Here is a 21,189-nt window from a genome sequence, read left to right as displayed (position 1 = left end):
GTATGGCCCTCAGCATGACGTAAACTAAAAACAGACCTCGAGCAGGATGATGAACAGCAGACTGGTTAACCACCCTGACGTTCTGAGTAATGATCAAAAATGGCCTACTTGCCATTTGCAAGCACTTGGCTGTTTTGGTCATAAGACCATATGACATAGGAGCAGAAATTAGGCCATTCGGCCCATCGAGTCTGCTCCACATTCTTCCACATTCTCCCCATAACCTTTGATCCCCTTACCAATCAAGAACCTATCTATCTCAGTCTTAAATACACTCAATGACCTGGCCTCCACAACCTTCTGTGGTAATGAATTCCATAGATTCACCACTCTCTGGCTAAAGAAGTTTCTCCTTATCTCTGTTCTAAAAGGTCTTGCCTTTACTCTGAGGCTGTGCCCTCGGGTCCTAGTCTCTCCTACTAATGGAAACATCTTCCCCATATCCACTCTATCCAGGCTTCTCAGTATTCTGTAAGTTTCAATCAGATCCCCCCTCATCCTTCTAAACTCCATCGAGTATAGACCCAGAGCCTCAAACGTTCCTCATATGTTAAGCCTTTCATTCCTGGGATCGTTCTTGTGAACCTCCTCTGGACCCTCTCCAGGGCCAGCACATCCTTCCTGAGATACGGGGCCCAAAATTGCTCACAATATTCTAAATGTGGTCTGACCAGAGCCTTATAAAGCCTCAGCAGCACATCCCTACTTTTATATTCTAGCCCTCTCGAAATAAATGTCAACATTGCATTTGCCTTCTTAACTACCGACTCAACCTGCAAGTTAACCTTAAGAGAATCCGGGAATAGGACTCCCAAGTCCCTTTGCACTCCAGATTTCTGAATTCTTTCCCCATTTAGAAAATAGTCTATGCCTCTATTCTTCCTACCAAAGTGCATGACCTCACACTTCCCCACGTTGTATTCCACCTGCCACTTCTTTGCCCATTCTCCTAACCTGTCCAAATCCTTCTGCAGCCTCCCCGCCTCTTCAACACTACCTATCCCTCCAACTGTCTTTGTATCATCTGCAAACTTAGCCAGAATGCCCTCAGTTCCTTCATCTGGATCATTAATGTATAAAATGAAAAGTTGTGGTCCCAACACTGACCCCTGCGGAACTCCACTAGTCACCAGCCGCCATCCTGAGAAGGACCCCCTTATCCCCACTCTCTGCCTCCTGCCAGACAACCAATCTTCTATCCATGCTAGTACCTTGCCTCTAACACCATGGGCTCTTATCTTACTAAGCAGCCTCCTGTGCGGCACCTTGTCAAAGGCCTTCTGGAAGTCCAAGTAGATAACATCCATTGGTTCTCCTTTGTCTAACCTACTCGTTACCTCCTCAAAGAATTCTAACGGATTTGTCAGGCATAACCTCCCTTGATGAAACCATGCTGACTTTTCCCGATTTTACCATGCACTTCCAAGTATTCTGAAATCTCATCCTTCATAACGGACTCTAAAATCTTACCAACGACTGAGGTCAGGCTAATCAGCCTGTAATTTCCCGTCTTTTGCCTCACTCCCTTCTTAAACAGGGGGGTTACATTAGCGATTTTCCAGTCCTCTGGGACCCTCCCTGACTCCATGATTCCTGAAAGATCACTACTAATGCCTCCACTATCTCTTCAGCTATCTCCTTCAGAACTCTGGAGCGTAATCCATCTGGTCCAGGTGATTTATCCAGCTTCAGACCTTTCAGTTTTCCTAGCACCTTCTCCTTGGTAATGGCCACCATACTCACCGCTGCCTGCCTGCACCCCCACCCCCCACCAAACTTTGGGGATGTTACTTGTGTCTTCCACCGTGAAGACTGACACAAAGTACCTATTCAGTTCCTCCGCCATTTCTTTGTTCCCCACTACTATTTCTCCAGCGTCATTTTCCAGCGGCCCAATGTCCACTTTTGCCTCTCTCTTACCCTTTATATATCTTAAAAAACTCTTGCAATCTTCTTTTATATTACTGGCTAGTTTACCCTCATATTTAATCTTCTCCCTCCTTATTTCTTTTTTAGTTGTCCTCTGTTGGTCTTTGTAGGCTTCCCAATCCCCTGGTTTCCTACTGTTCTTGGCCGCATTGTATGCTTTCTCTTTAGCTTTTATGCTGTCCCTGACTTCCCTTGTCAGCCATGGTTGCCTCGTCCTCCCTTTATTATGCTTCTTCTTCCTAAGGATGAATTTTTGCTGTGTCTCCCAAATTACTCCCAGAAACTCCTGCAATTGCTGTTCCACTGTCTTTCCTGCTAGGCACATCTCCCAGTCAATTCTGGCCAGCTGCTCCCTCATGCCTCTGTAGTTGCCTTTATTCAACTGTAATACCATTACATCTGATTCCAGCTTTTTCCTCTCAAATTGCAGGGTAAATTCTATCATATTATGGTCACTTCATCCTAAGGGTTCCTTCACCTTTAGCTCCCTTATCAAATCTGCCTCATTACACATCACTAAATCTAGAATTGCCTGTTCCCTAGTGGGCTCCACCACAAGCTGCTCCAAAAAGCCATCTCGTAGACATTCCACAAATTCCTTTTCTTGGGATCCACTACCAACCTGATTTTCTCAATCTACCTGCATATTGAAATCCCCCATGATCACTGTAACCTTGCCTTTCTTACACGTTGCTAGCTAGAAAGATGATCATTGGTCATGCTAGCTAGACAGATGTTTGGGGACTGGTAGCTTACCCAGTGTCAAAAAGGGTGTATATGTTGGTGTCATACTTGTGGTAGGGGGCTGAGGTCGGGCGGAGGTGCTGGAGAGGTCCTGCTGAGGGCTCACAAGCTGCTGAGCTATCAATGCTTGTTGGCAGCTGCCTTCTTCAGATGGAAGATGGACCAGAGAACGGGGAGGAACATGAAGGAAAGAATTTCCTAACACTTCGGCTAGAGAACCTTAAACTGTTGTTTCTTAATAAACCATCGTAAAACTACTTTTTTTATTCATTCATGGGGTGTGGGCATTGCTGGCTAGGCCAACATTTATTGCCCATCCCTAATTGACCTTGTTCAGAGCGCATTTAAGAGTCAACCACATTGCTGTAGGTCTGGAGTCACATGTAGGCCAGGCCAGGTAAGGCCAGCAGATCTCCTTTCCTAAAGGACATTAGTGAACCAGGTAGATTTTTATGACAATCGATAATGGATTCATGGTCATCATCAGACTTTTAATTCCGGATCCCTTATTGAATTCAAATTCCCAAAGCATTACCCTGGGTCTCTGGGTTACCAGTCCAGTGACAATACCACTATGCCACCGTCTACCCCTTATGATTAGTTGACGGCCTATTTAGGTATCTGTGGACCCAAACCCCGAAGTCTTACACAAGAGTCTGCATTTACCATAGATACAACAATTAGTAATGGAATACTTTGGTGATGTTCTCCAAGCCACCACCTTTCTAGATTGTAAACCTTAAACTTCCTTTAATCTTTCCTCACAGCTCATCCTGCACTAGTGTTAGGCCACTTTTTCTAAAACTCCCCACCAAGATTCCTTAAGAGACTATTTGGAAAACTAGAACCTCAATTATTATTGTTCCTCACAGAACTGCATAGCTGAAATCCACATCTAGTCAAATGCTAGTCCAGGAATAGCCATATTTCTCTCCCACATGAAACTCAACTTATTAATCCATACAAAAGAAAACAGAGCTGCAAATATGAACTTAAACAAAAATGCTGAAAATACACAAAAAGTCCTGCATTAACAGAGGATAAGCAGATAAAGCATATTTTCCTTGCTAGTTTAACACTGAAATATTAACTTGTTTTGGCTTTTTACAAATGGCTTATGTATTTAAACATTTTCCATATTTAGTTCAACAAACTACAGCAATTATTTCATAGTTTGTTAGTGGAGTTTTTAAAAAATTCATTCACAGCATGTGAGCGTCGCTAGCTATGCCAGCATTTATTGCCCATCCCTAGTTGTCCTCGAGAAGGTGGTGGTAAACCGCCTTCTTGAATCGCTGCAGTCCATGTGGTGTGGTAGATTGTTATTAAGAAGAGCATAGCTCCAAAGTGCATTGCCTCAATGTGTATCAGTAGCATTTTATATAGTATGCTATACTAGTTTCTTTTTTAAATTGAAGCACAAGTTGAAACTTTACATGACTATGTGTTGAAAATATTTTCACAAGGATTTGCTCATCTAATTTTAAGCATTTGTACCTTGTGATGTCTTCAGTTAACTGTGAAGGATCAGGAGGATAGAATTTTACATTAAAGGAAAACTGCCAAGGACAACCTGCAATAAAATACAAATTGTATTATTTTATGTGGCAAATCAGAACCATAAAGTCATTACAATACAAGAGGCCACCATTCAGTCCACTGATTCTATGCTGGTTTTCTGTAGAGTAATCCAGTCAATCCCATTCCCCTCCTCTATCACTGTAACCCTGCAAGTTTATTTCCAAGTGTCCATTAAATTTCCTTTTGAAATCTTTGATCATCTCCACTTCATCACCCTTGTAGAGAGTAAATTCCAAGTCATTACCACTTACTCTGTTTAAAATAAAATGCTTTTTTACATCCACCCACCACCAGCCCCATATCTCTTGCCCAAAACCTTAAATCTGTATCCCCTTGTCCTTGTACCAAAGGTTAAGGGGCTTAGCTTTTCCTTCTTCCCCTTATCTACACCTTTCTTTATCTTGTGGACCTCTGTCAAATCTCACCATCAATACCCTTTGCTCCAAGTGGAAAAACCCAACTCTCCAACCTAACCTTGTAGCTAAAATCCCTCAGCTCTGGAATCATTTTGGTAAATCTCCTCTGCACCCTCTTAGGAGCCCTCACATCCGTCCTAAATTCTGGTGACTAGAACTAAACAAGATATTCCATATGTAGCCTAACAGAGTTGAATAAAGGTTCAGCATAACTTGCCTGCTTTTGTACTCAATACCTCTATTTATGAAGCTCAAAACCTTATGCGCTCTGCTAATTACTCTCTCAATATGTCCTGCCACTTTCAAAGATCTAAGTACATGAATCCCAGACCCCTTGGTCTCTGTGCACTCTTCAGAGCTGTGCCATTTAGTGTATACTGCCGTTCCCTCTCCCTTCTGCCAAAATGTATCTTCACATTTTACAGTATAAAATTCCATCTGCCACTGGTCTGCCCATTCTGCTAACCTATGTCAGTTGCATTTGAGTGCTATCACCCTCACCGTTTGCCACACCTCCAATATTGATATCATTGGCAAGTTTTGAAATTTTACTCCAATTCCACAGAATTCCAATATCCAAATCATGTCAAAAAGACAACGGTCCAAGCACCAACCCTTGGGGAAAACCACTATCTAACATCCTCCAGTCTGAAAAATAATCACCACGACTTGCTGTTTTCTGTCCTTAAGCCACATTTTTAAACCATTAGGATCATAGAATGGTTGCAGCACATTGCATTCAGCCTGCAGCAGCTCTCTGGAAGTGCGAGTGATCTGATCCCACTCCTGCATCTTTTTCCTGTAGCCCAGTTGGCACTGACCCCTATTCCATGAGCCTCAATTTTGTAAACCAGTATTTATGATACTTTGTCAAACGTTTTCTTAAAATCCATACAGGCACCATGCTTTCCCGTCATCAGCCTTCTTTGTTACTTTATCAAAAAATTAAATTTTTAAAAATTAATTCATGAGATGTTGGCATCACTGGCTCGGCCAGCATTTATTGCCCATCCACAGTTACCCCCGAGAAGATGGTGATGAGCTACCTTCTTGAACCATTGCAATCCATGTAGTGTAGGTACACACACACTGTTGTTAGGAAGGGAATTCCAAGATTTTGACCCAGCAACAGTGAAGGAATGGCAATATATTTCCAAGTCAGGATGGTGAGTGGCTTGGAGGGGAACTTCCAGGTGGTGGTGTTCTCATTTATCTGCTGCCCTTGTCCTTCTAGATGGAGTGGTCATGGGTTTGGAAGGTGCTACCAAAGGAGCCTTGGTGAATTCCTGAAGTGCATCTTGTAAATGGTAAAAACTGCTGCTACTGTGCGTCGGTGATGGAGGGAGTAAATGTTTGTCGATATGATGCCAATCAATCCAGCTGCTTTTTCCTGGATTGTGTCAAGCTTCTTGAGCGTTGTGGGAACTGCACTCATCCAAGCTAGTGGGGAGTATTCCATCACACTCCTGACTTGTGCCTTGTAGTCGGGGACAGGCTTTGGGGAGTCAGGTCGTCAGTTATTCATCACAGGAATACTTGCCTCTGACCTGCTCTTGTAGCCACAGTATTTATACGGTTCAGTTTCTGGTCAATAGAAACTCGCAGGATGTTGATAGTGGGGGACTCAGTGATGGTAATGCCATTGATGGTTAGATTCTCTCTTGTTGGGGACGGTCATTGCCTGACACTTGTGTGGTGCAAATGATACTTGCCACTCGTCAGCCCAAGCCTGGATATTGTCCAGGTCTTGCTGCATTTCGACATGGAATGCTTCGGTATCTGAGGAGTCACAAATGTTGCTGAACATTGTGCAATCATCAGTGAACATCCCCACTTCCGACCTTATGTTGGATGAAACAGCTGAAGATGGTTGGGCCGAGGCCACTACCCTGAGGAACTCCTGCAGTGATGTCCTGGAGCCGAGATGGCTGACCTCCAACAACCACAGCCATCTTCCTTTGTGCTAGGTATGACTCCAACCAGTGGAGAGCTCCCCCCACCCCCGATTCCCACTGACTCCAGTTTTGCTAGGGCTCCTCGATGCCACATTCAGTCAAATGCGGCCATGATGTCAACAGCAGTCACTCTCGCCTCACCTCGGGAGTTCAGCTCTTTTGTCCATCTTTGAAACAAGGCTGTAATAAGGCCAGTAACTGAGTGGCTTTGGTGGAACCCAAACTGGGATTCAGTGAGCAAGTTGTTGCTAAGCAATTGCTGCTTGATAGTACGGTTGATGACTCCTTCTTTACCGATGGTCAAGAGTAGACTGATGGTGCAGTAAATGGCCAGGTCAGTGTTGGGACCACAACTTTTCACTTTATACATTAATGATCCAGATGAAGGAACTGAGGGCATCCTGGCTAAGTTTGCAGATGATACAAAGATAAGTGGAGGGATAGGTAGTATTGAAGAGGCGGGGAGGCTGCAGAAGGATTTGGACAGGTTAGGAGAATGGGCAAAAAAGTGGCAGATGGAATACAACATGGGGAAGTGTGAGGTCATGCACTTTGGTAGAAAGAATAGAGGCATAGACTATTTTCTAAATGGGGAGAGAATTCAGAAATCTGGAGTGCAAAGGGATTTGGGAGTCCTAGTCAAGGATTCTCTTAAGTTAACTTGCAGGTTGAGTCGGTAGTTAGGAAGGCAAATGCAATGTTGACATTTATTTCGAAAGGGCTAGAATATAAAAGCAGGGATGTGCTGCTGAAGCTTTATAAGGCTCTGGTCAGACCACATTTAGAATATTGTGAGCAATTTTGGGCCCCGTATCTCAGGAAGGATGTGCTGGCCCTGGAGAGGGTCCAGAGGAGATTCACAAGAACGATCCCAGGAATGAAAGGCTTAACATATGAGGAACGTTTGAGGACTCTGGGTCTATACTCGATGGAGTTTAGAAGGATGAGGGGGGGCCTGATTGAAACTTACAGAACACTGAAAGGCTGGATAGAGTGGACATGGGGAAGATGTTTCCATTAGTAGGAGAGACTAGGACCCGAGGGCACAGCCTCAGAGTAAAGGGAAGACCTTTCAGAACAGAGATGAGGAGAAACTTCTTTAGCCAGAGAGTGGTGAATCTATGGAATTCATTGCCACAGGTTGTGGAGGCCAGGTCATTGAGTGTATTTAAGACTGAGATAGATAGGTTCTTGATTGGTAAGGGGATCAAAGGTTACGGGGAGAAGGCGGGAGAATGAGGTTGAGAAAATTATCAGCCATGATTGAATGGCGGAGCAGATTCGATGGGCCGAATGGCCTAATTTCTGCTCCTAGGTCTTATGGGTTGGGTTTGTCCTGCTTTTTGTGCACAGGACATAACTGGACAATTTTCCACACAGCCGGGCTGATGCCAGTGTTTTAGCTGTTCTGGAACAGGTTGGCGAGGGACGTGGCAAGTTCTGGAGCATAAATCTTCAGCACTATTGCTGGAATAATGTCAGGCTCAACAACCTTTGCACAATCCATTGCCTTCAGCCGCTTCTTCCTATCACGTGGAGTGAATCGAATTGGCTGAAGACTGGCATCTGTGATGCTGGAGATCTCTGGAGGAGGCTGAGATGGATCATACACTCGGCACTTCTGGCTGAAGATTGTAACGAATGCTTCAACCTTGCCTTTTGCACTGATATGCTGGGCTCCCCCATCAATGAGGATGGAGATATTTGTGGAGCCTCCTCCTCCATTGAGTTGTCCACCAACATTCAGAACTGGGCTCGAACTCAGGTCCCCAGAGCATTACCCTGTGTCTCTGGATTACTAGATCAGCGACAATACCATTACACCATCGTCTCTCCTTAGATTACATTAGTCAAGCACAATCTGCCTATACAAATCCTGCTGACTCTCCTTAATTAGCTCAAATCTCTAACAGTGCCTGTTGATTCTTTCCCTAATTATAGTTTGTAAAATTATTCAATAAATTAGGGTTATACACAACAAAAAAATCAATAACATCTATGTCCAAATTAAACTTCGATGGTCCTAAACATACTACTGTTTAAGAAATAGTACACTTACTTTGAATTTGTTTCTTTATTTCCTTTGCCGGGTCCAACCAATTCTAAAAAGAGAGAGTTGTGCATTAGAACTAATCATATGGAAAAATACACATTTTATAATAATTAGATCTAGAGAAGCAGGATTTTCAAGAAATCTTCAGCTCTGTCTTCTTTCTGAAAATCTTATGTTATCAATTTTTGCAATTTTTACTAGGTTGACGTATTCTACTTGGTACATTCCAGCATCGTTTCTGAGTATTTGCTGCACTTAAGCCAATGCAATTCAATTGTACAATGCATATTCTGCACAGCATTTTCATCATTTCCAAGTAGTTTCACCACTACTGTCACCAGATCTTCGTTTACTGCTACTTCACCCTAGCTTAAAAAACTTTCCCCAGACTTGAGCCAGGAATGAACAAAAATCCACAAATACACTGCTGTTCATTTTTCAATGTTCAAATTTCACAGACCTATTATGTTTCAGAGTCCTAGCAACAGTTCTCCCACCCAATAACTTTAAACACAAGGGACTAAAGATCCCGCATTGGACGTAATCGGAAAATTGCAACAATAATATATTAGTTACATTATAGTTCGCATTTCTGTTAAAGTTGATGTGCAAAATCAAAAACGCAAAATCTTCTGTAAGCTAACGCTATCGGCAAGTGGAATGGAATATAATAGCTTTTTTCTCTTCCCTTTAAATTTCTTGATGTGTTTATGTTATAGCTTTGTTAGTACAGCTGAAAATAAGTTTATCATGAAAAATAAACATTTCTGAAAAGGGGTGTCCAGTCCTTCACTGGAATAACCAGATTGAAAATTACATGAATAAACCTACACCAAATTATTTAATAATTTAACTGGTATATACTAGTCAATTTCTCAGTAAATGAAATATTTTTTGATTTGTGTAAACTAAAAATGTGCCTCTGTACCAAAGAAAATGAGCACAATTTAAAGAACCTTTCTGAACCATTGCAATGCAGAACGTTGCAATTTCAATCTGGACCGCAGAGCCCAATTGAGTGCGCAGAAACCTCGGGCAAGTGGTTGTGTCCGTAACCCACTTAGGTTTAAAATTCCCCAATCTTTTGTACAGATTCAGCCAATTTTGCCTGGTTGGGCCAACGTTACTCGTGTAAATATGCAGAAACTTTACCCCAAGGTCTCAGTTCCTGCAAAATGTTATGCTCGGAGCAGCACCGTCTTATTGGGAGTTTTCAAATAGCCACAATGTCTTCTACCACATATTCTTAATATAATAATTCTAAAGCTCCTTTATAATGGGTTATTCAAGCATTCTTATTTGCAGGAAAGCTAAAAAATGGCTCAATTATCACTGACAGAAACGTTTGCAGATAAACGATGCTCTATTAATTCTAATTAGTGCCATTCAATCACCTATACCCTTCAACCCACCAAATGCCCAGCCACCCAGAGTGAAAATTCTCACCACTTCTAAAGGTATGGGGTGAAAAAATGTATGGCCTTTTATGACAAATCAGGTAGGGGTGGGTTAACAGTTAGCATTAATATGTTGGGTATTAATTTTTCCAATGCAGAAATTCAGAAATATTTCCAGCATGATCTGTCATCTGACTTGGATTGAGCAACTTCCATCATACATAACACTTTGCTGCTTGCTTAATTCCTATACCTGACAAAACCTCACATCAACAACACCAATTAGCAGGTACATTAGCCAAAGCAGAACAATTCTCAACACTTCTGTCTCCTGAGATCAACTTTGATGGCCCCACTGCTACACTGTTAGAGACCAGCCTTAGGAACACAACTAAAGGGTATTTAATATGCAGCTCACAGACTATCCAGCTGCAGCTGAGGAGAACAGCTGGCAGATAAATGGTTGGCAGTGATAAGTGAACAAGGGTGAGAATAAATCATTAAGCATTCAGCAAAGCACTAACTGGAGGTCAAAGATTTGTAGCATTTGAACATGGAAGTATCAACAGGCGCAGCAGGGGAGGAAGCAGAAAAAAACAGGATTCAACTTGTGCCAACAGAAATAACAATAGAGTCAATAGATTAAGAATTAATGCAAGGAAGACAAATACTTTGGAACTATGCAGCAAAATTCTTCTAACACCTACAATATAGGATAGCAAATTTTTACAGTAACCATAGGAAAAAAGCCGGCAAGCATTTTTCTTATGACTTTGAAATAGGCTGCAATACAAGTTCAGTCAGTTGCCAATACTGAGGCTGTTTAGAATCAAATTATGTGCATTTTTGCATTGCACTTTCACAGCTCTATCTTAAAGCAACATCACAAATAATAGAAACTCCAGTATTTTCAGGCATCTTTTATTATATCAATGTCATTCATTATTGTTCGTAATCAGTCTATCCACAAGCTTTGCAAGAACCATAAATACAAATACCATCACAATTTTGGCAAAACAGAACTCAGGAGAAACTTTACTGAGAATGATTAGGATATGGTACTCACTAGCATAACAACTTGCATTTATATAGTGCCTTTAATATAATAAAGCCTCCCAATAGTGCTTCACAGGAGCATCATCTAACAAAATTTGACACCAAGCCGCATGCAGTGATATTAGGGCAAATGAAGAAAAGTATGGTCAAATAAGGATTTTTAAAGGAGTATTTTAAAGAAGAAATGAGAAATACAGAGGCAGAGAGGATAAGGGAGAAAATTTCAGAGCTGAAGACCTCAGCAGCTCAAGGCACAGCCAATGGTGGAGCAATTAAAATCAGGGAAGCACAAGAGGCCAGAATTGGAGGATGACAGATTTGAGGATTATAGGACTGAAGGAAATTACAGAGATTAGAGGAGGCAAGGACCAAGAGATTTGAAAGTAAGTGTGAAAATTTTTAAATTGTGCAATCACTTAACCAGGAGCCGATGTAGGTCAGCAACTACAGGCTGGCTAGCTTGTATTTCTGGGGATTACCATTGGTAAATCTGGTTGTTCATTTTATTCGAGGCTTTAGATGAGAAATGCAGAGCCAACCAGCACAGCAATTACAGGTGGGATAGAGATTGATTGTTTGGGGGACGTGGGTCCTGTAAGGGCAACTCCGAACCTTGTTACAGCCTTGGTCCAAACATGGAAAAAAGATCTGAACTTAAGGTGAGGTGAGAGGGACTGCCTCTGACATCAAGGCAGCATCTGATCATTAGTGGCATCAAGGAGCCCTAGCAAAATTGAAGTCAATGGGAATCAGGGGGAAAACTTACACTAGCTGGAGTCATATCTAGCACAAAGATGGTTGTGCTTTGTGGAGGTCAATCATCACAGTCCCGGGACATCGCTACAGGAGTTGCACAGGGTAGTGCCTTAAGCCCAACCATCTTCAGCTGTTTCATCAATGACCTCTTGTCTATCATAAGGTCAGAAGTGGGGATGTTTGTTGATGATTGCACAACATTCCATATCATCCATGATTTTGCAGATACTGAAGCATATGCAGGAAGGCCTGGACAACATTCAGGCTTGGGCTGATAAATGGCAAGTAAAAAATGCGCCAAACAAGTGGCTGGCAATGACCATTTCCAACAAGAGAGCATTTAACCAGTTCCACTTGACAATCGATAGCATTACCATCGCTGAATTCCCCACCATCAAGATCCTGGGTACCATCACTGACCAGAAACTGAACTGGACCAGCCAAGCAAATACTGTAGCTCCAAGAGGAGTTCAGAGGCTGGGAATCGTGTAATGAACAACTCACCTTCTGACTCCCCACAGCGTATCCACCATCTACAAGGCACAAGTCAGGAATTTGATGGAATACTCTCCGCTTGCCTGGAAGAGTGCAGCTCTCTCAACACTCAATAAACTCAACACCATCCAGTATAAAACAGGCCACTTGATCAACACCCCATTCACATCTAAAACGTTCACTCCTTCCACCTCCAACACACAGTGGCAGCAGTGTGCATCATGTGCAAGATGCACAGCAGCAGCTCGCCAGGATTCCTTCAACAGCACCTACAAACCCCTGGCCTCTATACCTAGAAAGGTAAGGCATCAGAGGCACGGAAACATCTGCAAGTTCCCCTTCAAGCCGCAAACCATCTTGACTTGCAACTATATTGCCCTTATTTCACTCGATCAAAATCTTGCAAGGCACTTCCTGACAGCACCGTGTGTTAATGTTGAACTGGTGTTGCAATGAAATGCATGCTTTAAATTGGTAATTAAGCACAGCTATTCCAAGTTGGGGAAGGATTAGGGAATCATTGTAAGAGTATATAAACCAGTTTACTCGGAGTGTCAGTGGAACTGGGAGTCTGTGACTCTGCTTTGCTGTCTTGGAAATAAACCTGTTTTAAGGTCCAGGCTAGCTTCAGACTCATTCTTCCTCAACATGCAATTATTGGAGTTAACACCAAAGGTGTACCTAGACCAGGATGGACTGCAGCGATTCAAGGTGGTGATTCATCATTATCTTCGTCAAGACAATTAGGGATGGGCAGTAAAATAAATGCTGGCCTTGCCAGTGACACTCACATTCCAGCAAAGGTGTTAAAAAGGGAAAGAAATAGAATGAGAGTAAACAAGCCAGGAATATAAAACAGGTTGCAAGAGCTTTTTGCAAGTGTATAAAAGGGAGCAGAATCCTGTTGATCCCTGAGAAGCAGAAACATAAGAATTTATCATGGAGAATGAGTAAATAGCAGGGGCATTGAACAAATATTTTGTGTGTCTTTTACGGTGAAGACAGACATGTTACATAACAGAAATAGAGAGCAGCCTAGGGGCTGGAAAAGCTGAGGAAATGCAGGTAATTCATATCAGGAGAGAAAATGGGCTAAGGAAACTTCTGGGGCTAAAATCTGACAAATCCCCAAGACCTGATGGCCTACATCTTTGAGCTCTAAAAGAGATAGTGCTGCACTGGCTTTCACTTTCCAAAATCCCTAGATTGTAGAATGGCCCTAACAGATTGGAAGCTGGCGAGTGTAACACCGCTATTCAAAAAAACAGGGGGAGAGAAAACAGGGAACTGCAGGCAAATTAGCATGACATCAGCCACCAGCAAAGCGTGGAATCTATTATTAAGGAAGACTTAACAATGGACTTAGATAATCATTGTATGATCAAAGTCAATGTGGTTTCATGAAAGGGAAATCATGTTTAACAAACTCATGGAGGTGGGGGTAATGTATTAGTTTGCATAGAGGATTGGTTAACTGACAGGAAGCAAAAAGTAGGGGTTAATGGGCATTTTCAAATTGGCAGGCTGTGACTAGTGGAGTGCCAGAAGGATCAGTGCTGAGGCCTCAGTTATTTACAATCCATATTAATTACTCAGACAGAGTCCAAGAGTAATGCATCCAAGTGAGCTGATGATACAAAGCTGGGTAGGAATGCAAGCTGTGAAGAAGACACGAAGACGCTGTAAAGAGATATAGACAGATTAAGTCTATAAGGTGGCAGAAGGAATATAATGTGGCAAAGTGTGAAGTTATTCATTTTGATCCTAAGAATAGAAATCAGAATTTTATTTTAAAAAAGCATGAACCTTATAAATGTTTATGTTCATGTTTAGAGAGTCTTAGGTGTACACTTATAAGGAACACAAAGTTAGCATGCAAGTACAGCCAGCAAACAGGAAAGCAAATGACACTTCCCTTCCTTCCTTGATCTCTGTGTCTCAATTTCTGATGATAGACTGTCCACCAATATTCATTACAAGCCTTCCGCCTCCCACAGCTACCTCGACTGCAGCTCCTCACACCCCGCTTCCTGTAAGGACTCCATCCCATTCTCTCAGTTCCTTCACCTCCATAGCATCTGTTCTGATGATCCCACTTTCTAAAACAGTTCCTCTGATATGTCTTCTTTCTTCCTTAACTGAGGTTTTCCACCCACGGTGGTTGACAGGGCCCTCAACCGTGTCCGGCCCATCTCCTGCGCATCCGCCCTCACACCTTCCTTTCCCTCCCAGAACCATGATAGGGTCCCCCTTGTCCTCACTTATCACCCACCAGACTCCGCATTCAAAGGATCATCCTCTGCCATTTCCGCCAACTCCAGCATGATGCCACCACCAAACACATCTCCCCTTTAACTCCCTAGTGGCATTCCGCAGGGATCGTTCCCTCCGGGACACTCTGGTCCATCACCCCCTACACCTCAACCCCCTCCCACAGCACCTTCCCATGCAACCGCAGAAGGTGCAACACCTGCCCCTCTACTTCCCCCTCCTCACCATCCAAGGGCCCAAACAGTGCTTTCAAGTGAAGCAGCACTTCATTTGCACTTCCCTCAATTTAGCCTACTGCATTTGCTGCTCCCAATGCGGTCTCCTCTACATTGGAGACCAAAAGCAGACTGGGTGACCGCTTTGCGGAACACCTTTGGTCTGTCCGCAAGCATGACCCAGACCTCCCTGTCGCTTGTCATTTCAACACACCACCCTGCTCTCATGCCCACATGTCCGTCCTTGGCCTGCTGCACTGTTCCAGTGAAGCTCAACACAAACTGGAGGAACAGCACCTCATCTTCCGTCTAGGCACTTTACAGCCTTCCGGACTTAACATTGAGTTCAACAACTTCAGATCATGAACTCTCTCCTCCATCCCCACCCCCTTTCCAATCTCCCTTTTTCTAATAATTTATAATTTTTTAAATATATTTTTCTTTTCCCATCTCTTTCCATTATTTTAAAATGTATTTCCATCCATTGTTTTATCGCCACCTTTTAGCCTATTTTGATCCCTTTCCCCCCACCTCAGCTGGGGCTGTCACTTGCTTGTCCTGCTTTCCACTCTTAATGTCACTATTAGCACATTCCTTAGCTTATATCACCACCATCATCACCCCTTTGTCCTTTTGTCTATGACATCTTTGGCAATCTCTTCTTTGCCTCCACCTATCACTGGCCCTCTATCCAGCCCTACCTGTCCCACCCCTCAACCAGCTTATATTTCACCTCATTTCTATATTTCCTTAGTTCTGATGAAGAGTCATACTGACTCGAAATGTTAACTGTATTCCTCTCTGCAGATGCTGTCAGATCTGCTAAGTTTTTCCAGCTATTTTTGTTTTTGTTTAAGGCAAATGACATGTTGGCCTTTATTGTAAGGGAGAAGGAATACAAGAATAAAAGAGTCTTGCTACAATTATACAGGGTTTTGGTGAGACCACACCTGGAGTACTGTTCAGTTTTGGCCTCCATATTTAACTAAGAATATACTTGCGTAGGAGGCAGTACAGCGGAGGTTCACTAAATTGGTTCTTGTGATGAGGGTTATCCTTTGATGAAAGGCTGAATAAACTGGATCTATATTCTCTGAAATTAAGAAGAATGAGAGCTGATCATATTGAAACAAAAATTCTGAAGGAGCTTCAAAGGATAGACGCTCAGAATTTGTTTCTCATGACTGTGGAGTCTAGAAAATGGAGACACAGTCTCAGGATAACAGGACAATCATTTAGGACTGAGATAAGGAGAAATTTTTTCAGGTTGTGAATCTTTGGAATTCTCTACTCCAAAGGGTTGTGGATGGTCCATCATTGAGTATATTTAAGGCTAAGACAGACAAATGTTTCGTTTCACAGGGAATCAGAAGATATGAGCACAAGAACACAAGAATTAGGAGGAGTAGGCCAAACAGCCCTTTGAGCCTGCTCTGCCATTCAATAAGATCACAGCCGATCGGATTAGGGTCACAATTCCACTTTCCCATCTGCCACGGAACCCTGAACTCCCTTGTCAATCAAAAATCTAACTCAGCCTTGAATATATTCAATGATTCAGTCTCCACTGCTTTCTGGGGAAGAGAATTCCATAAGCTAACAATCCTCAGAAAAAAAAAATTCTTCCCATCTCAGTCTTAAATAGGTGGCCCCTAATTTCTTTTTGGTTAAAACTGTGTCCCCTAGTTCTAGATTCCTCCACAAACGGAAACAACCTCCCAGCATCCACCCTGTTAAGTCCCCTCAGGATCTTATGTTTCAATCAGGTAACCTCTCATTGTTCTAAACTCCAGTGTATACAGGCCCAACCTACTCAACCTTTCCTCATAAGATAAGCCCTTCATCCCTGAAATCAGTCGAATAAACCTTCTGAGCTTCTTCTAATGCAATTATATTCTTCCTTAAGTATGGAGAACAAAACTGCAGACAGTACTCCAGATACTTCTCTAATTTTATATTTAATTTACCTTGCAATAAGCACCAATATTCCATCTGCCTTCTTAATCACTTGCTGTACCTGCATACTAACTCTTTATGAATCAAGTACCAGGACATTCGGCTCCCTCCGTACAACAGAATTTTTAAATATATCCCATTCAAACTATAGGCCGCTTTTCTATTCTTCCTGCCAAAAAGTGGCCAAGTTCATATTTTCCCTCATTATATTCCATCTGCCAAATTTTTCAATAGTTAACCTATATAAATCCTTTTGTAGACTCTATGTTCGCTTGACAATTTACTTTCCAAGCTACCTTTGTGTCATCAGCAAACTTAGTTACCATACATCCGGTGCCCTCATCCATGCCTTTGATATAAATTGTAAACAATTGAGGCCCCAGCATTGAATCTTGTGGCAATCCACTACTAACAGCTTGCTGGCCTGAATTTTTAAAAAATTCATTCATGGGATGCTCTAATTGCTCTCGAAAGGCGGTGGTGAGCAGGCCTCTTGAATTGTTGCAGTCCATGTTGTGTAGGTACACCCACAATGCTGTTAGGCAGGGAGTTTCAGGATTTTGACCAAGCGACAGTGAAGAGACAGCAAAACATTTCCAAGTCAGGATAGTGAGTGGCTTGGAGGGGAACTTCCAGGTGGTGATTCTCCCATGTGTCTGCTGCCCTTGTCCTTCTAGATGGTAGTGGGTTTGGAAAGTGCTGTTTAAGGAGGCTTGGTGAGTTCCTGCAATGCATCTTGTAGATGGTACACACTGCTGCTGTGCGTCGGTGGTGGAGGGAGTGGATTTTTGTGGATAGGTTGCCAATCAAGCAGGCTGCTTTGTTCTGGACGGTGTCAAGCTTGAGTGTTGTTGGATCTGCATTCATCCTGGCAATGAGCCATTTTTCCCTACTCTCTGCTTCCTGTTAGATAACCAATCCTCTATTCATGCTAATATGTTAGCCCCTAAACCTTGAGCTCTTACTTTGTGTTGTAACCTTTGATGTGGCATCTGATGGAATATGTTTTGGAAATCCAAGTACACCACATCTACAGGTTCCCCTTTTTCCAACTTCCTCCAAGAACTAATAAATTAGACAGGATTTTCCTTTCACAAAACCATGCTGAGTCTGCCTGATTGTATTACAATTTTATAAGTATCCTGCTATTGCCTTCTTATTAATGGATTCTAACATTTTCCCTAAGACAGACGTTAGGCTAACTGGCCTATAATTTCCTGCAAAAAGTCTCCCTCCTTTCTTGAATAGAGTTGTTACTTTTGCGGTTTTCCAATCCACTGGGACCTATCCAGAATCTAGCAAATTTTGGAAGATCACAACCAATGCATCTACAATCTCTGCAGCCACTTCTTTTAAGACGCTAGGATGCAAGCCATCAGGGTCAAGGGACTTGTTAGCCTTTAGTTCTAATAGTTTTCCCTGTGTGCTTTCCCTAATGATTGTGATTCTCTTAAATTCCCCTCTCCCTTTTTCCCCTCGATTTTCTACTTTCCTGGGATGTTTTTTTGTGTCTTCAACAGCGAAAAGAGACAAAATACAGTGCTTCCCCCATTTTCTTGTTCCTTGAGCAGCAAGCAGAAAAGCAGAGTTAAGGCTGAAAATCTGCTATGATTGCATTGAATGGCCGAGCAAGCTGGACGGGCTGTATAGTCTACTCCTATTTATGTTCTTATCAAAGATTGAAAAAAAAATCTTGTGCTTCAGACATGGTAGGGTAATGAATAAGTAATCAGCAGTAATTTTTTTTCTTAATTCTTTCATTGGATGTGGAGTTGCTGGCAAGGCTAGCATTTGTTGCCCATGCCTAATTGTGGCTTGCTAGGCCATTTCAAAGGGCAGTTAAGAGTCAACTACGTTGCTGTGGGTCTGAAGTCACATGTAGGCCAGACCGGGTAAGGATATTAGTGAACCAGATGGATTTTTACAACAATCGATGATAGTTGTCATGGTTACCATTACTGAGACTAGGTTTATATTCCAGATTTATTGACTAAACTCAAATTTCACCAGCTGCCACATCCCCAAAGAATTAACCTGGATTATTGGTTCAATGATATTACCACTACACCACTGTCTCCCTCGATAGATTCACCAAAAGGAAAGCTGAACACTTTATACCCACTCACTCCATTGGGTGCCAGTAAGGCCGGGGTTTGCAGCCTGGTTCAGGTCATATCCTGTGTTGGTTTGTCTCTAACATGATGATGGTAGGAAAATAAAATTACACCTAATTTCTAGTTATTGATTAAAGGTTTGGTTGATATCGTCTGAATAATATGTAACTTAACTGCATATTGGAGGTAGTTTTGCTCATTCAAAAATGTAACTCAATCTCACAAGTATAGTGGGATTCTTGAATGCCCCATTGATGCATTACCTCAGGCTTTAGGGGATCTGTGGAATTTAACATGGGAGCAAAACAAAAGTTTAAAAAGGTTGAATACCCCTGGCATAGATGTATTTAAGGGAAAGCTAGGTGAACACACGAGGGAGACATGAACAGAATATGTTGATGGGGCTAGGTGAAGCAGGTGGGAGAGGGCTCCTGTACAGTATAAATACCGACATGGGTCTGTTAGGCCAAATGACCTGTTTCTGTGCTCTAAATAATTTGCAACTTTATAAAGGAGAGAGATCTCTTGCAATGTTAAACAAAATAATACAACTCCCGCAAATCTCCTCTCTGATGAATGGATGAACTCTTAGTGAACCTGGTTATCACGGAAATCAAATTTGAACTTCTTCCCAACTCAAGCCAGGCAGATAGCAGCCGTGATGACACAACACAAGAATAAACTTCACAAGTATATAAGGCTTGTACTTCAGTTAACTTTTTTTCTGGAGGCTATGCTTTTAAAAAATGATAGCAGAGCCAAGATCTAAGAAAATAATTGCTTAATATTAGTTAAAACACACTGAAGCAAAGTCCTCTGAGCCAATCACTTTAATGTAAAAAAGTTACATAATTAAAAATAATTTTTTGATTCTTATTCCTTGATACAGCAACAGCTGCCCCAACCCACAACTAAAGAGAAAAGGATTTTGTCTCTATTGTTTGCCTTGGGTTAATAAGACCAGATACATACACTAAAGTATCTTGGTCTGAATCATACCTCCACTTCAGATGGTGAAATTCTGGTCACCCACAACATTGGGGAAAGCAGAAGCTCAGTCTGTATAAATTGAGCAACACAGGAGATGCACTAGTCAACATATAATTCTTTTAAATAACCAATCATACATTTTTAATGTCCAAACGTTAAAGAATGAAAAATACTAAACAATCACAAGATTGTCTGCATAGCTAAATAAAACCTGTGATTTTTGTATACATGAAACATTATACTGCAGACTAACCACATTCTATTGTGTTATAAGGGGGGACAAGTTGTGTCCTCCCATCACATATATTGCACCAACCCAATATAGACAAATTTAAGAATACATAAAAAGGAAGCAGACTACTGATCCAACGAATGATGCTGGCCAATTATACAGCAGAATACAGAGAGGGTAGAGCAGGCAAAAGACTTTGAATCATTTAATAGTCATGATGAGGAAATTGAGATTCTTTTCTGAGTAGATGAGCTAGGACAAACTTCCTGATCCTTAACTATTACGAGACCATTCAAAATGGATCATACTTTTGCTGAAGAACTTATTCTTCTCATTGCCCTTAAATTTGGCTTTGCATATTGAACTGTATACCGTGGATCTGAGGTAATGCGCAAGATTTACCTTTTCTTCCAGTTTTGGATCTTGCAAACCTTTAAGGCCACTCTTTGCTCCTTCTTTGGGTACTTAAAACCTGTTTACAAATTACAGCAATAATACCATGTTCCAAAATGATGAAGTACAAGGGAAAGGTGAGAATAACAAAAGTTTTGGCGAAGCTTTTTGGTTTCTCACCATTGGCTGGAGTACATTTTTATTTTTATTTAGAAACCCTCCTATTTTAACTGTCACTTCAAAGAAGCTATGAATAGTTTTATTTCAATTCTTAATCTTACCTTTTCATCTGCAGCATCCTGAAAAGTGAGGCCAAAATAATCCCTTTCCAACAGGTTGATTTGCTCACACACCTTGTCAAACAATATCTGGCCCTTGGCACATTTCTGAAAAATAAAAGCCACAGACAAATTTAGATTTTAATCTTAACATGCAAAATAAATAATAAAAATTAAAAATAATGTTTTATTTTAAAAGGGACATGTTTACAGTACAAGAATACCATTCAAAAAATAATTGAACAAAATCACAGAAAATAATTTATTTTTAAATTATGCTGAACATTTACACTTGATAATTGTTGAAATTATGCTTCAATTATAATTGACATAACTGAATGCAAAACTCATTTATTCC

General features: G+C 41.7%; 1 protein-coding gene across 13 annotated transcripts in view; it reads right to left on the bottom strand.

The window, feature by feature from the left end:
* epb41l2 (erythrocyte membrane protein band 4.1 like 2) overlaps positions 1-21,189 on the bottom strand; it is a 211,487-nt gene that overhangs the window by 70,591 nt on the left and 119,707 nt on the right. For all 13 annotated transcript variants that reach the window (XM_041187700.1, XM_041187703.1, XM_041187708.1 and 10 more), the window contains 3 exons: positions 20,835-20,939; positions 8,685-8,727; positions 4,171-4,246 (listed from right to left, as the gene is read on the bottom strand). In XM_041187700.1, the coding sequence (XP_041043634.1) occupies positions 4,171-4,246; positions 8,685-8,727; positions 20,835-20,939 (224 nt within the window). The remainder of the gene's footprint in view (positions 1-4,170; positions 4,247-8,684; positions 8,728-20,834; positions 20,940-21,189) is intronic.

Source organism: Carcharodon carcharias, chromosome 5 (genome assembly GCF_017639515.1).
Source record: "Carcharodon carcharias isolate sCarCar2 chromosome 5, sCarCar2.pri, whole genome shotgun sequence".
Classification (NCBI taxonomy): domain Eukaryota; kingdom Metazoa; phylum Chordata; class Chondrichthyes; order Lamniformes; family Lamnidae; genus Carcharodon; species Carcharodon carcharias.
Note: the sequence above shows the minus strand (reverse complement) of the source record. Positions and strands in the feature narration are given on the sequence as shown.